Here is a 16,262-nt window from a genome sequence, read left to right on the forward strand (position 1 = left end):
GATGAATAGCTTCAGGTAACTATAATATAGATGAATATCTTCAGGTAACTATAATGTAGACGAATGTCTTCAGGTAACTATAATATAGATGAATGTCTTCAGGTAACTATAATGTAGACGAATGTCTTCAGGTAACTATAATGTAGACGAATGTCTTCAGGTAACTATAATATAGAGGAATATCTTCAGGTAACTATAATATAGAGGAATATCTTCAGGTAACTAATATAGATGAATGTCTTCAGGTAACTATAACATAGATGAATATCTTCAGGTAACTATAACATAGATGAATATCTTCAGGTAACTATAATAGATGAATATCTTCAGGTAACTATAATGTAGATGAATATCTTCAGGTAACTATAATATAGATGAATATCTTCAGGTAACTATAATATAGATGAATGTCTTCAGGTAACTATAATGTAGACGAATGTCTTCAGGTAACTATAATATAGAGGAATATCTTCAGGTAACTATAATATAGAGGAATATCTTCAGGTAACTATAACATAGATGAATGTCTTCAGGTAACTATAACATAGATGAATATCTTCAGGTAACTATAATATAGATGAATATCTTCAGGTAACTATAATAGATGAATATCTTCAGGTAACTATAATGTAGATGAATATCTTCAGGTGACTATAATATAGATGAATATCTTCAGGTGACTAGACATGCAATTCTGTTTATTATTATTGTTATTATTGTTATTTAGATTATTAAAGATCAGGGGTGACTGCAAGATTTTTCAGATCCCGATTTTGACTTTTTCAGATAAGAAAAGAAAATGTTTTAGATTTATTTGTTATGTGGGTGATACTTTATTTGTGAATAAATACTTTGAGAATTGATGAACCTCATTGGCTAATAAAAATAAAAATAAAATAAAAACGTTTAGCCTGGAAAAATTATGTCACAGCTACCTAAATTGGATCCAAACATTTTAAAGATCAGATCTCCTTCAAGGACACATATAATTTTTTCCTGTTCTAACCATTGCCCCGCAACTGGTATATAAAAGGTGAATTGTTTTCTTGTTCTAACCATTGCACCATGACTGGTAGATAAAGGCCATGGCATGTTCATTCCTATCTTTTTTGGGGACAGTGCTTATAAAATACCCCTTGCTGCTAATTGGAAAATGTAGCGGGTTTCCTTTGAAGATTTTTGTGTCAGCATATGAAATGTTTGACATCCAGTAGCTAATTGTCATTTAATCTATGGGCTCTTGTTGTATTACTAAAGAAAACCAATTCAAGGTTCGCACACGCTTGAAAAGGCCCTAAATTTGAAGGGTTGCCCTAAAAAGTCCCTATTTTGATGATCTAGCCCTAAAAAGCCCTATATTTTACGGGCAAGTTCACAAAAGACCCTAAATTGGGCCATATAATCCCTGAAATTGAGAGATATTTTTCTTCTTCCGGATAATTGCCAAAAATTCGATATCCACTTTCATTTGTTGATCTATATGCTCGCTCGAACGTGTAAACAGTGCCAAAATTATCCCAATGATTCATTTGTAAAATATTGTCAATGTTCGGTATTGTTCGTGGTTCTAAGGATTCATTCATAACTTTCGGGGAGCGCTTGATTGGTCATTCTAAAACGAAACATGTTTCTAAAATACTAATCAAGAGTCTTAATCTCGGTGCAAACTAAATAAAACGGAATATTCTAAAATTATCTGAACTGAATCAGACATTTATGCCTATGTGGATTCTACGTATTTATGTTTATGAAAATGTGTGGGACAGTTCTCTGTCGATTCCGATGGCCTGCTCGAACACTCCCATTATTTTTGTCGAGTTAGAAGGTCATTGCAAATGGCGGATAGCAAAGTTTTAGTCTTTGGCCATTTTGAATTTGCTAACACTAAGACTTGTTGACTCATCGAAATGGGTAAATGTGTGTTTAACAACAGATGGCAGACAACATACATGTGGGTAGCAAAGGCAGAACACAAACACAGTGCGTATTGTAAATGTTGTAAGAAACTTGTAGATCTCGGAAAGTTGGGCGAGGGTGCGTTAAAGTCCCATTAAAGAAGTGAAAAACATAAAACTAATTATCACTCAAGTGTTGTTCAACAATCTGTTGTTAACTTTACCATACCAAAACCTCCCAGTACAACGCCCCCTGTTGGCTCTTCCACCCCATCGACTAGTAAAAGTGTTCAAGATTATGTACCAAAAAACAATGTTTTGAAATCGGAAATTTTATGGACAATCCAAACAATTGTTACACACAATTCTTACAAATCAAATGAAATAACAGGAAACCTTTTTAAAACGATGTTTCCAGATAGCAACATTGCAGACAAATTCCAATGTGGGGAGCGAAAAACTGCGTATCTAGCTGGAATTGCAGAACATTTAAAATCCTTATTATTACAGGACATAAAGGGCTACTTTGTAGTCCTCTTTGATGAAAGTCTGAATAAAAAATCTCAGTTAAAACAAATGGATTTCCATGTGAGATACTGGTGTGATAACAAAGTAGTTTCTCGTTACCTGGGGTCTGTGTTTATGTGAGATACTGGTGTGATAACAAAGTAGTTTCTCGTTACCTGGGGTCTGTGTTTATGTGAGATACTGGTGTGATAACAAAGTAGTTTCTCGTTACCTGGGGTCTGTTTATGTGAGATACTGGTGTGATAACAAAGTAGTTTCTCGTTACCTGGGGTCTGTGTTTATGTGAGATACTGGTGTGATAACAAAGTAGTTTCTCGTTACCTGGGGTCTGTGTTTATGTGAGATACTGGTGTGATAACAAAGTAGTTTCTCGTTACCTGGGGTCTGTGTTTATGTGAGATACTGGTGTGATAACAAAGTAGTTTCTCGTTACCTGGGGTCTGTGTTTATGCGAGATACTGGTGTGATAACAAAGTAGTTTCTCGTTACCTGGGGTCTGTTTATGTGAGATACTGGTGTGATAACAAAGTAGTTTCTCGTTACCTGGGGTCTGTGTTTATGTGAGATACTGGTGTGATAACAAAGTAGTTTCTCGTTACCTGGGGTCTGTGTTTATGTGAGATACTGGTGTGATAACAAAGTAGTTTCTCATTACCTGGGGTCTGTTTATGTGAGATACTGATGTGATAACAAAGTAGTTTCTCATTACCTGGGGTCTGTTTATGTGAGATACTGGTGTGATAACAAAGTAGTTTCTCGTTACCTGGGGTCTGTGTTTATGTGAGATACTGGTGTGATAACAAAGTAGTTTCTCGTTACCTGGGGTCTGTGTTTATGGGAGATACTGGTGTGATAACAAAGTAGTTTCTCATTACCTGGGGTCTGTGTTTATGTGAGATACTGGTGTGATAACAAAGTAGTTTCTCATTACCTGGGGTCTGTTTATGTGAGATACTGATGTGATAACAAAGTAGTTTCTCGTTACCTGGGGTCTGTGTTTATGTGAGATACTGGTGTGATAACAAAGTAGTTTCTCGTTACCTGGGGTCTGTGTTTATGGGAGATACTGGTGTGATAACAAAGTAGTTTCTCGTTACCTGGGGTCTGTGTTTATGTGAGATACTGGTGTGATAACAAAGTAGTTTCTCATTACCTGGGGTCTGTTTATGTGAGATACTGGTGTGATAACAAAGTAGTTTCTCGTTACCTGGGGTCTGTGTTTATGTGAGATACTGGTGTGATAACAAAGTAGTTTCTCGTTACCTGGGGTCTGTGTTTATGGGAGATACTGGTGTGATAACAAAGTAGTTTCTCATTACCTGGGGTCTGTGTTTATGTGAGATACTGGTGTGATAACAAAGTAGTTTCTCATTACCTGGGGTCTGTTTATGTGAGATACTGGTGTGATAACAAAGTAGTTTCTCGTTACCTGGGGTCTGTGTTTATGTGAGATACTGGTGTGATAACAAAGTAGTTTCTCGTTACCTGGGGTCTGTGTTTATGGGAGATACTGGTGTGATAACAAAGTAGTTTCTCGTTACCTGGGGTCTGTTTATGTGGTGTGATAACAAAGTAGTTTCTCGTTACCTGGGGTCTGTGTTTATGTGAGATACTGGTGTGATAACAAAGTAGTTTCTCGTTACCTGGGGTCTGTGTTTATGTGAGATACTGGTGTGATAACAAAGTAGTTTCTCGTTACCTGGGGTCTGTGTTTATGTGAGATACTGGTGTGATAACAAAGTAGTTTCTCGTTACCTGGGGTCTGTGTTTATGTGAGATACTGGTGTGATAACAAAGTAGTTTCTCGTTACCTGGGGTCTGTTTATGTTACTGGTGTGATAACAAAGTAGTTTCTCGTTACCTGGGGTCTGTGTTTATGTGACTGGTGTGATAACAAAGTAGTTTCTCGTTACCTGGGGTCTGTGTTTATGTGAGATACTGGTGTGATAACAAAGTAGTTTCTCGTTACCTGGGGTCTGTGTTACTGGTGTGATGTAGTTTCTCGAGATACTGGTGTGATAACAAAGTAGTTTCTCGTTACCTGGGGTCTGTGTTTATGTGAGATACTGGTGTGATAACAAAGTAGTTTCTCGTTACCTGGGGTCTGTGTTTATGTGAGATACTGGTGTGATAACAAAGTAGTTTCTCGTTACCTGGGGTCTGTGTTTATGTGAGATACTGGTGTGATAACAAAGTATACCTGGGGTCTGTGTTTATGTGAGATACTGATGTGATAACAAAGTAGTTTCTCGTTACCTGGGGTCTGTTTATGTGAGATACTGGTGTGATAACAAAGTAGTTTCTCGTTACCTGGGGTCTGTGTTTATGTGAGATACTGATGTGATAACAAAGTAGTTTCTCGTTACCTGGGGTCTGTGTTTATGTGAGATACTGGTGTGATAACAAAGTAGTTTCTCGTTACCTGGGGTCTGTTTATGTGAGATACTGGTGTGATAACAAAGTAGTTTCTCGTTACCTGGGGTCTGTGTTTATGTGAGATACTGGTGTGATAACAAAGTAGTTTCTCGTTACCTGGGGTCTGTGTTTATGTGAGATACTGGTGTGATAACAAAGTAGTTTCTCGTTACCTGGGGTCTGTGTTTATGTTTATGTAGTTTCTCGACCTGGGGTCTGTGTTTATGCGACTGGTGTGATAACAAAGTAGTTTCTCGTTACCTGGGGTCTGTGTTTATGCGAGATACTGGTGTGATAACAAAGTAGTTTCTCGTTACCTGGGGTCTGTGTTATGTACTGGTGTGAGTAGTTTCTCGTTACCTGGGGTCTGTGTTTATGTGAGATACTGGTGTGATAACAAAGTAGTTTCTCGTTACCTGGGGTCTGTGTTTATGTGAGATACTGGTGTGATAACAAAGTAGTTTCTCGTTACCTGGGGTCTGTGTTTATGTGAGATACTGGTGTGATAACAAAGTAGTTTCTCGTTACCTGGGGTCTGTGTTTATGTGAGATACTGATACTAGTTTCTCATTACCTGGGGTGATGTGAATACTGGTGTGAAAGTAGTTTCTCGTTACCTGGGGTCTGTGTTTATGTGAGATACTGGTGTGATAACAAAGTAGTTTCTCGTTACCTGGGGTCTGTGTTTATGTGAGATACTGGTGTGATAACAAAGTAGTTTCTCGTTACCTGGGGTCTGTGTTTATGTGAGATACTGGTGTGATAACAAAGTAGTTTCTCGTTACCTGGGGTCTGTGTTTATGTGAGATACTGGTGTGATAACAAAGTAGTTTCTCGTTACCTGGGGTCTGTGTTTATGTGAGATACTGGTGTGATGTGATAACAAAGTAGTTTCTCGTTACCTGGGGTCTGTTTATGTTACTGGTGTGAGATACTGGGGTCTGTGTGATAACAAAGTAGTTTCTCGTTACCTGGGGTCTGTGTTTATGTGAGATACTGGTGTGATAACAAAGTAGTTTCTCGTTACCTGGGGTCTGTGTTTATGCGAGATACTGGTGTGATAACAAAGTAGTTTCTCGTTACCTGGGGTCTGTGTTTATGTGAGATACTGGTGTGATAACAAAGTAGTTTCTCATTACCTGGGGTCTGTGTTTATGCGAGATACTGGTGTGATAACAAAGTAGTTTCTCGTTACCTGGGGTCTGTGTTTATGTGAGATACTGGTGTGATAACAAAGTAGTTTCTCGTTACCTGGGGTCTGTGTTTATGGGAGATACTGGTGTGATAACAAAGTAGTTTCTCGTTACCTGGGGTCTGTGTTTATGGGAGATACTGGTGTGGTAACAAAGTAGTTTCTTGTTACCTGGGATCTGTGTTTATGTGAGATACTGGTGTGATAACAAAGTAGTTTCTCATTACCTGGGATCTGTGTTTATGTGAGATACTGGTGTGATAACAAAGTAGTTTCTCATTACCTGGGGTCTGTGTTTATGTGAGATACTGGTGTGATAACAAAGTAGTTTCTCGTTACCTGGGGTCTGTGTGAGATACTGGTGTGATAACAAAGTAGTTTCTCGTTACCTGGGGTCTGTTTATGTGAGATACTGATGTGATAACAAAGTAGTTTCTCGTTACCTGGGGTCTGTGTTTATGGGAGATACTGGTGTGATAACAAAGTAGTTTCTCGTTACCTGGGGTCTGTGTTTATGGGAGATACTGGTGTGATAACAAAGTAGTTTCTCGTTACCTGGGGTCTGTGTTTATGCGAGATACTGGTGTGATAACAAAGTAGTTTCTCGTTACCTGGGGTCTGTGTTTATGCGAGATACTGGTGTGATAACAAAGTAGTTTCTCGTTACCTGGGGTCTGTGTTTATGTGAGATACTGGTGTGATAACAAAGTAGTTTCTCGTTACCTGGGGTCTGTGTTTATGGGCCACGGCACAGCCATCGACATGGTAGAACATTTTAATAAAGGAATAAAAGATCTAAAACTCCATGAAAAAGATATGCTGCAAATTTCTATGGATGGACCTAATGTTAATTGGAGTTTTTTCGAACTCATTAACAAACAATTTAAGAATGATTATGATGTTACTCTAATGCACAATGCCTTTAAAACTGGTGCACAAGCAACAGGATGGGGACTTTCTTCTTTGTTATCAAGTCTCTGCTATCTTTTCAAAGACAGTCCAGCTAGGAGAGAGGACTATCAGAGTTACAGGTTGTAGTGTTATGCCCCTAAAATTTGTCAATCATCGCTGGATGGAAAATGTTCCTGTGTGTGAGAGGACCCTTCTCATATGGGAGCATCTTGTTACATATGTGAAGCAAGTTGAGGAGAAAGTGTTAAGCAGACCAAGCAACAAGTCCTATGAAGTAGTATCATTAAAAATAAGAGACCCATTAATCAAGCCAAAACTTGAGGTTTTTTTTAGATACATTGCAATGCACTTGCAACCATTTCTTGGAAACTTTCAAACAGATAGGCCTATGACACCCTTTCTGATGACTGACTTGTCTAACATAATTAGAATGCTCATGAAAAAAATCCTGAAGTCTGATGTTGTTGATGCAGCAGAGGGGTCCAAGTTATTTTCTTTTGATCTGGATGATAAGAAAGTATATGTCACATATTCCAAACTAGAGTTGGGATTTTCTGCTGAAAAAGCATTAAAGAATGCAGTCAAAGAAAAGTGTGTGAGTGATAAACAAGTTTTGGAGTTCAGAATGGAGTGCCATGTTTTCATTGTGAAATTGTTAAATAAATTGCTAGAAAAGTGTCCTGTAACCTATTCTCTTGTGAGGAATTTATCAATGCTGAACCCAAAGGAAATGACGTCAAGTAGCAGCCTGTGTAAATCTAAGCTGAAACGTATACTAGCATACTTAGTAATTTGCAACAGGATTCTGGAAAGAGACTGTGATGAAATCATCAGACAATATGAACAGTTCTTGGAGAACATTCCCTCAATTGGTTCTGACAAGTTTTCAGATTTTAATCCCAATGAAGACAGATTAGATGATTTTTTCTGCCAGCACATGTCTGAAGACGAATATGTTAAAATTATGGGTGTTGTGAAAATGTGTTTAGTACTGTCACATGGGCAAGCTGCAGTAGAAAGAGTTTTTTCAGTAAACAAAGAGGTGGAGGTAGAGAATTTGCAAAAACAATCACTTGTTGCTCAGCGATTAATTTGTGACTATGTCCAATCTGTTGGTGTAGTTTTGAATGTTCCCATTACGAAAGAACTACTTTTAAGTGCTTCTCTCTCAAGACAAAGGTACGAAGCATACCTGCAGGAACAAAAGGACAAAAAGAAAACCGAGTCGGAGAAAAAGAAGAGAAAACATCTAGAAGATTCTATAGAGGAACTCAAACAGCAAGTTAAACAAGCAAAACTAGACACAGAATCCCTGACTAAAACAGCTGATGAATACTCCATTAGGGCAGAGAAAGAAAGGAACCTGTCATTTGTAACAAAATCCAATTGTTTAAGGGAAAGGGCAAAAGAGAAGATGGCATTTTCTCATGATTTGGAGGTTAAACTGAAGCATAAACTTGAGGAATTAAAGAAATAAAGGTTTGTATTCACCTGAAAATGTCCCTAAATTTTACTTACATTGACCCTAAAAAGTCCCTAAAAAGACCCTAAATTTAGGTTTGAAATATTTCTGTATGAATCATGCAGTTTAACTTCATGACAAGATAATTCTGCATTTTCTCTGATTTTTGTCCTCTTGTTGTTCACAGCTAGTCATGCACTGGAGTATCATAGAGGGAGTGTCGCGTCAGTTCGAGGCGTTTCGGGAGGGGTTCGAGGCCGTCTTCTCACTTTCAACTCTTCAGTGTTTCTGTCCAGAGGAGGTAACAAATACTGTCTGTATGCAGACATCCTAGTTTATCTTCCTGTCTGTATAAATACTAGAGATGGGTGTTGCGAAAATGTTCTTATTGCGATATATTGCAATACGGGAATCTCTGGTGGCATCAGATTTGCTGTCTCGAACATTGAAATAACGCCAAACGGCCATAGTTTAATTTTCTATGAAATATATTCCTTTGAAACATTCCAGCAAAGGTGGTGGTTTGTACTGTCCTGTCTATGGGAAGCACATATAAACCAACAGGTGTAGTCATGGTGATGGCAGCAGGTTTCCTTTTTCTCTCGACCCAGTGTCATTTATACACCAACTAGTTGTAAAAGTGCTGAGGTGGCGTTAAACACTCCATTCATTTCTTTTGTAAACTTGACAGTTGGAACAGATGTTCTGTGGAACTCAGAATGAGAGCTGGGATGTGAAGACACAGTGTTGAAATAATCATGATAGACACTAAATAGTCGCTATTTAAAAAATGCTAATATACTGTTAAACATTCCTTTCTTTTCTTTTTGTAACCTCAACAGTTGGAGCAGCTGTTTTGTGGAACTCAGAACGCGAGCTGGGAAATTAAGACAGTCAAAATAACCATATGTTAGTCACCAAATAGTCGCTATTTCAAAAATGCTAATGTGCCGTTGAACATTCCTTTCTTTTCTTTGTGTAACCTTGACAGTTGGAGCAGCTGTTCTGTGGAACTCAGAACGCGAGCTGGGACGTGAAGACGATGCTGGAGTGCTGTCGTCCAGACCACGGCTACAACCACGACAGCCGAGCGGTCAAGTTTCTTTTCGAGATTCTCAGTTCATTCAACGGCCAGGAACAGCGTGATTTCCTTCAGTTCGTCACTGGCTCACCCAGGCTGCCAGTTGGAGGTACAGAGAAAACTGACTGAGTGGCCGTTAAATACCACTATCATATAACAAGTTGTTTTAAGACTGTCTAAACATAGAAAGTGAATTGGATACATTTTAATAAGTTGTAAGGTATATGGTATCTAACGGACACAGATGTATTATTCTATTTCTTACAATTCTGACTAAAACTTACTTACAGCCCTTTCGCTTGTAGCTAACTTCTACGGCACAAACTAATTAATGTCGGGCTAACTTATACGTCACAGTGTAATTAATTTCGATCTTGCCTTTGTTTTCATGGCATTGGTGACTTGGTCATCACCTAGGAGCAGCCAGTGTTTTGTCTTGAGATTGTGAACAAACATATATGTGTTAAAGTGCTGTGCCAGATGTATGATGTATTGAGCTATATCAATCAAGATATTATTTAATATGATTAGAAAATTTTAAAAAAAATGTAAAAAAATTATATACCGGTATATTTTCCATTTAAAAATATTCCCCTAAAAAACAGAACCAGCTGAATTCGTTTCGGGAATTTTTGTAAGATTTGATCCGTGACGTCACGAAGGGAACTCCTTTCGATAGTCAACGACATTGTTCATTACTTCTTTTGTGTTTATTATGGTTAAACGGCGTGTTGTTGGCGGCTGTAGCAATACAAAAACCGATAAATTTAGTCTTCACGCATTTCCTAGTAATGTTGCTGTGAGAAAGCTGTGTGTGAGTTTGATTAAAATAACGTGGAAATACTGGACAGGAAGAAAATGCCGGAGACCGTTGCGACAGCAGACACTTTAGTTTCGATTCGTCCAAACTGGCTTGTCGCCTTTAGCGAGATATGGGAATACCATGTGTTATAGCTTTTTAAAAAGATGCTGTACCAACAATTTTTCTGCCACACAAAACAAATGACAACAAGCCGACGCCATCCACACTGAAACTACCTTGGGGTGCATATCGTCAATGTCCCAAATTGCGTTATGCTTTCAACTCCGGTCAGTTTGTTTTCTCATGCACGGTTCGTGCAATCATCGAGATCCGATTTGTTGTCGTTTGCATCTCGTTCATTTGTGAGATTTTTCTTTATAGTTCGAAAACATTAAAACAATAAAGTACAGACAAGTAAGTATCTATAGCCTAGTCCGTCCCATCCTACAAAAATGTAGGTTTTTTTGTTGTAAAAAACAAGAAGCTAATTTTGTATGCATCTTAGAAAACAATCGGCTCAGAAATAAATGACTTGTAAATTCCATAGTATGAAAAAAGGCGTTCCCTGTAAACAGACTATAAATACATTAAATTAATTTTACTATACCTTCCACAGAGAAAACCTTTTTTCATACTATGGAATGTGCTATAAGTTACTTATTTTTGAGCAGACTGTTTTCACAACTGCACACACAAAAATAGTATTGTTTTGTTATTTCCAAAACACTTTTACTCTTTTATTTTAAACTGAAATTATTCACACAAAAAAACATCTTCCTAGATGGATGGGACGGACTAAAAGTCGTTTTTGTTTATTTTTTAAAATTAAAATAAGTTATTTATTTCTGAGCAGACTGTTTTCACAACTGCACACAAAAAATAGTATTGTTTTGTTATTTCCAAAACACTTTTACTTCTTTTCTTTTTTTACTTCAAACTAAACTGAAATTATTCACACAAAAACCCCATCTTCGTGGATGGGACGGACTAAAAGTCGTTTTTGTTTATTTCTTAAAATTACCGATATCGGGTCCACTTGACTCGTAGAATTCAAGAGTTATTTATCGTCTTTTCTACTACATCACAAGTATTAGAACATACAGTGTAGCAAAATAATTCGCACGAAAAGCTAAAGAACAAAACAAGGATAAAAGTTGTAAATTAGTGGTAAGCAGCTGTCTCCACGACCATTTTCATCATCATCTGTAAGGCCGGTGATTCGTCGGAAGATGTTCCAGGTTCAAACTGATAAGGCATTATTTGTTGTGTTGCACAAATATTAGTCCATTCGTCATTACTACACTATTCATCATCGAAAGAAGAATCGCATGATCAAGCTTGGCAGTCGCTGTCGGTCCCATCGTGGTCATCTTGTGGTAGGTTTCTGTGAAACGCGTTCCCTTCATGACGTCACGGCTATTTACAGGCAAATGTTTTTACCGAGAATTTTACTCTGTCGTTTCCGGCAGTGTTCTACGGGAGTGATGTTTTAATACTTTTATGAGGCATTTTCGTAATTATTGACTTACATATCGGTGTAAAATATTATTGCAATGAATTAAGAAAGCATTTAATTGTGGAATTTGAAATTTTAGTGTATGGTCTGGGACAGCACTTTAACGAATGATGTCCTCACCAACGGGTGTTTAAGAAAATGAGTTATGGTTTTAAGGAAAAAGAATATTGAAGCTGCTATCTCAAGTATAATTTTATTTAACCACATAAAATAAAAACATACATACTGTTCTTTGATATCCTATGGAGGGTGGGACGTAGCCCAGTGGGAAAACGCTCACTTGATGTGCGGTCAGTCTAGGATTGATCCCCGTCTATGGGCCTATTGGGCTATTTCTTGCTCTAGGCAGTGCACCACGACTGGTATATCAAAGGCTGTAGTATGTGCTATCCTGTCTGGGATGGTGCATATAAAAGATCTCTTGCTGCTAATGGAAAAAATGTAACACGTTTCATCTCTGTGACTGTGTCAAAATGACCATATCTTTGACATCCAATAGCCGATGATTAATAAATCAATGTGCTCTAGGGGTATTGGTAAACAAAACAAACTTTTGATATTCTATGGCTGCCATTGCAAATATGGGTAAACTAAAGCTGTAATATTTGCTATGTCATTGCTCAAGGGGCTGGATGATTTTCCATTGTATAAAATATAGCGCTGGGCTTGTTTGATACTATTATTATTATTATTATTTATTTATTTTATCTTTTGACGAGTCGTATTATGGTTTGACATTGTCCATCTGTCTGATTAATAAATCAATGTGCTCTAGTGGTGTCATTAAACCAAAAAACCAAACTCTTTCGTAGAGCTGTGTAGACTTACTTATCTCCCAATATAACTATATTTGTTTAGTCTTTCTAATTGAAACAAAAAAATGTTGTTCATGAACCCAAGATGATGATTTAAAAACACCTTCAACAACAGCAGAAAAAATGCTCCAGTATAATATTTGGTTAAAATTTGCCACAACATTTTCAAATTGCAGGTTTCCGAAGTCTCAACCCTCCACTGACGATTGTGCGGAAAACGTTTGACGCCACCGACAATCCGGATAATTTCCTTCCATCGGTAATGACGTGTGTGAACTATCTGAAGCTGCCGGACTATTCCTCCATCCAGGTGATGCGGGATAAACTGGGTCTCGCGGCCCGAGAGGGACAACTCTCCTTCCACCTGTCATAGCGAACACTGGACGTCGCGGGTTCGCCACCCACCCACCCACTCACTCGTCTGTCTCCTGTTGACATTCCCGACTGCCGACTTTCTGCTCGTTTATTATATATATATATCCCAGCACCGAACTGTCCTAGACAGACGTGTTTATAAAGGAGATATGGAGTTTTGAGTGGCGCGTTATCATTGGTTTAATTATTCACAGGGATGGCAGATGTGTTGATGGGGTTTTTTGGTGGGTTTTTTTTTTTAGTTTTTTTTTTAGCATTTATGTCAAGTCGCCTCCCGTTGGATGACTTGAAGGAAAGTTTTATGTGCCAACAGTTTTGATTTGATGAATATTAGTACATGGAGGATTCTGATTGTTTCATCGAGAAGTACACCATGATTGGTTGGAAATCTTGCGTCTGCCGTTTGATCCATGGATTTTTCTTTTTTCTTTAACAGGAGGAAAAAACGAATTGTATTGAAATTGTTCTGGGTTGTTTTGTGTTCTGAAACTACGTACTGTTTTTCACCTGGAGTATTATATATTATCCATTGAAAATTGATAAAATTACAACAACTAAAACTTGTTAAAATTGACCGAACTATATTTATATAATATACAGCCAATAATATAATAATAATTATGCTATTTTTTATTCTGTGATTTGATTGTCTGAGTGCTTGATGTGTAGCAAGTGCTATGCTCATTTTTGTTTTTCTTCATATTCTTTATATGTCGTATACTTGATTTGATTTGTGTAAGCGTAACGGTAAATAACCCTTTGTCTGCCATTTGTGTTCGGTCTTGTGAACGACGTTACAGGGAATGCTAATATTACAATGATGGATGGTCGCCTTCTTCCTGTCGTAATTTTAGCACTGACAAGAAAATAATACGCTGCTTTTATTGTTTTGTGTGTACAATAACTTTTTAGTTGCAGGATGATAAAGGGTAGGAAAATGGCAATAGACTACATTTGGTCGATATGTTGAAGGGCATAACGATTGATATCTGAATACACAGATCTGAATACATAGATCGTCTTTATTCCACATTGCTATATTTTTTATATGGGTGTATTAATGTCCGAAATAAAGACCTCAATCTGAAGATAATTGCGTAACAGTTATTCACTTCAAAACATATTTCTGTTCTCGCTCTCAGTTGGTCTTTGAATTTTTATTTTGTAATAAACAATCACTTTCAAAACAATGGGTAATCGACAGTAATAATGATGTCTGCAACAGACGAAAATTACAACAAATACAACTCATTTATGTTCAATGATTTTTTTTTAATCAAGTACCCAGGAAGTATTAAAACTGATGACCCTAATTTTTGATGTATGTTCCTCTTCTGTTTTCGAATAAGCTGCAAGTTGAGTTACTATAAACATTAGTACGACCAGGAACACAGATACACCTAAATTGATGATTTAAACAAAAGGTAAGTTATGTGTTACCGGTATAAAAGCTGTAATGGCTGAAACTATACTCAACAACATTAATTAAGGACCAACATATATTGATGACATTTTTCTTCAAATGTGGTATTAATTTTTTTTTATATATATACAGCTTCTTCCGTTATAAGGTGATGATGTTTTGTGACATTTTCTTAACACAAATTGTTTAAACAACAATTTTAGACAGAACAAAATGACAAGTATGGCTAGTGACTACTAGGGCATTTTAGTAGCTTTCAAATGTGCACGAAAAACCCACCATGTGCAAGATTTTGGCATACATCACGGGTCAGATTTTACTGAAACAATGTTTAGAAGTTATTGGTGGGCAAAACTTTCTATACTAATACGACACAAGCAAAAAAGAATTACAAAAAGTTCATAGGTTCTTAAATAATTTTGTTGAGTATGTTTTGCACTGCCTACAAAGCAGGGACAACAGGGCTTGAAATTACCCGATGAGCTTCAGCAGTGTGCACGAAATGTCAAACCAGGGACAACAGGGCTTGAAATTACCCGATGAGCTTCAGCAGTGTGCACGAAATGTAGTCCGTGACCATTCCTTTTGTTTGTGTATGCATGTTTGACAAGACTTCTGTTCTATTCAATTTGTTTCATGTGTATCTGCACCGACAGTCATAAAAATATATTTGTATTGATGTGTGCGAACCTGCTATACAAGGCACCTTGTAAAAGGGACAACTCCTCTATGTGTTTTACCTCGGCATAAAGGTGGCCAGCTCTTGAAAACCATGTGTTTTTAAGTCTCCTGGTCCCCGTTCCACATAGCGATCTTAGCCCTAAAATTACCTTAGACGCATAACTACCCTGTGCACTTAAGTTGATCTTAGCCCTAAAATTACCTTAGACGCATAACTACCCTGTGCACTTAAGTTGATCTTAGCCCTAAAATTACCTTAGACGCATAACTACCCTGTGCACTTAAGTTGATCTTGGGGCTAAGATCGCTTCCTGGAACGGGGCCCTGGGCTACTATAGATTTGGCTATATATATACTGATTATGAAATTGGCATTGAAATTCAATTGTTTTTTAATTTATGTGCCGACTTGAATGTTCCGATTGAGATAGAAAAGTTATGTAGGTGTGGTAACAAGGAAGAATCTTTTTTGAGTTTTTTTTTCTTAACAAAAAAAGCTTTATCACCCATCATAAATTTACTAGGATATCATCAGTTTTACATTCAAAAACGATTCTGCAGAGATGAAAATACAGATTTTTGTTGTTGTAATTCTGGATTTTAGCCCTGCCTGACAACTGTTTGTTCTTGTTCTTTGTTAACAAGCTTAGAGTAACCCAATAGTTCTGAAGACCTTCCAAAAGTTATCCAGATTTTTTCGGTCGAATATCATTTTCATCATCTCTGAATACTTTTGTAAGCTGTCACTTATGTCAGTACAAAAAAAGTACTTCTATAGGTACAAAAGACATACTTCTATCAGTACAAAAGAAGTACTTCTGTAATATGAAATAAGTACTGTAGTACTAAAAAAAGAACTGTATAAATATGAAAGAAGTACTATCAGTACAAAAGACTTGCCCCAGTACAAAAGAAGTAATCCTATCAGTACAAATGCTTTTTTTATCAGTACAAAAGAAGTACTGGTACTTTTGTAGTAAGATAGAAGCACCTTTTGCATGATGTCAATTTGATATGCAGACTTCTCTAGTACCTTCCAGTCTCCAATATCAAACTGATTTAAAGAAAATTTAAAATCCTTAGTTTGGTTTCATAATGATTATAATATTTTCTTGGTTGTATTTTCTGTTTCCATTATGTCAATAAATATTACCAACTGAGAAAAA

The 16,262-nt window shown here is 37.1% G+C and overlaps 1 protein-coding gene and 1 long non-coding RNA gene across 4 annotated transcripts in view; one reads left to right on the forward strand and one right to left on the reverse strand.

Annotated features, from left to right (window-relative positions):
* Positions 1-16,262, forward strand: part of LOC121369166 (E3 ubiquitin-protein ligase TRIP12-like) — a 129,485-nt gene extending 113,223 nt beyond the window's left edge. For all 3 annotated transcript variants that reach the window (XM_041494070.1, XM_041494078.1, XM_041494088.1), the window contains 3 exons: positions 8,592-8,705; positions 9,396-9,594; positions 12,795-16,262. In XM_041494070.1, the coding sequence (XP_041350004.1) occupies positions 8,592-8,705; positions 9,396-9,594; positions 12,795-12,991 (510 nt within the window). In that variant the 3' untranslated portion in view covers positions 12,992-16,262. The remainder of the gene's footprint in view (positions 1-8,591; positions 8,706-9,395; positions 9,595-12,794) is intronic.
* On the reverse strand, positions 5,125-5,674 carry LOC121369180. The gene is made up of 3 exons (XR_005957573.1): positions 5,456-5,674; positions 5,199-5,366; positions 5,125-5,155 (listed from the first exon to the last, which is right to left on the reverse strand). It is a non-coding gene; the product is annotated as an uncharacterized LOC121369180 (long non-coding RNA).

Source organism: Gigantopelta aegis, chromosome 1 (assembly GCF_016097555.1).
Source record: "Gigantopelta aegis isolate Gae_Host chromosome 1, Gae_host_genome, whole genome shotgun sequence".
NCBI lineage: Eukaryota > Metazoa > Mollusca > Gastropoda > Neomphalida > Peltospiridae > Gigantopelta > Gigantopelta aegis.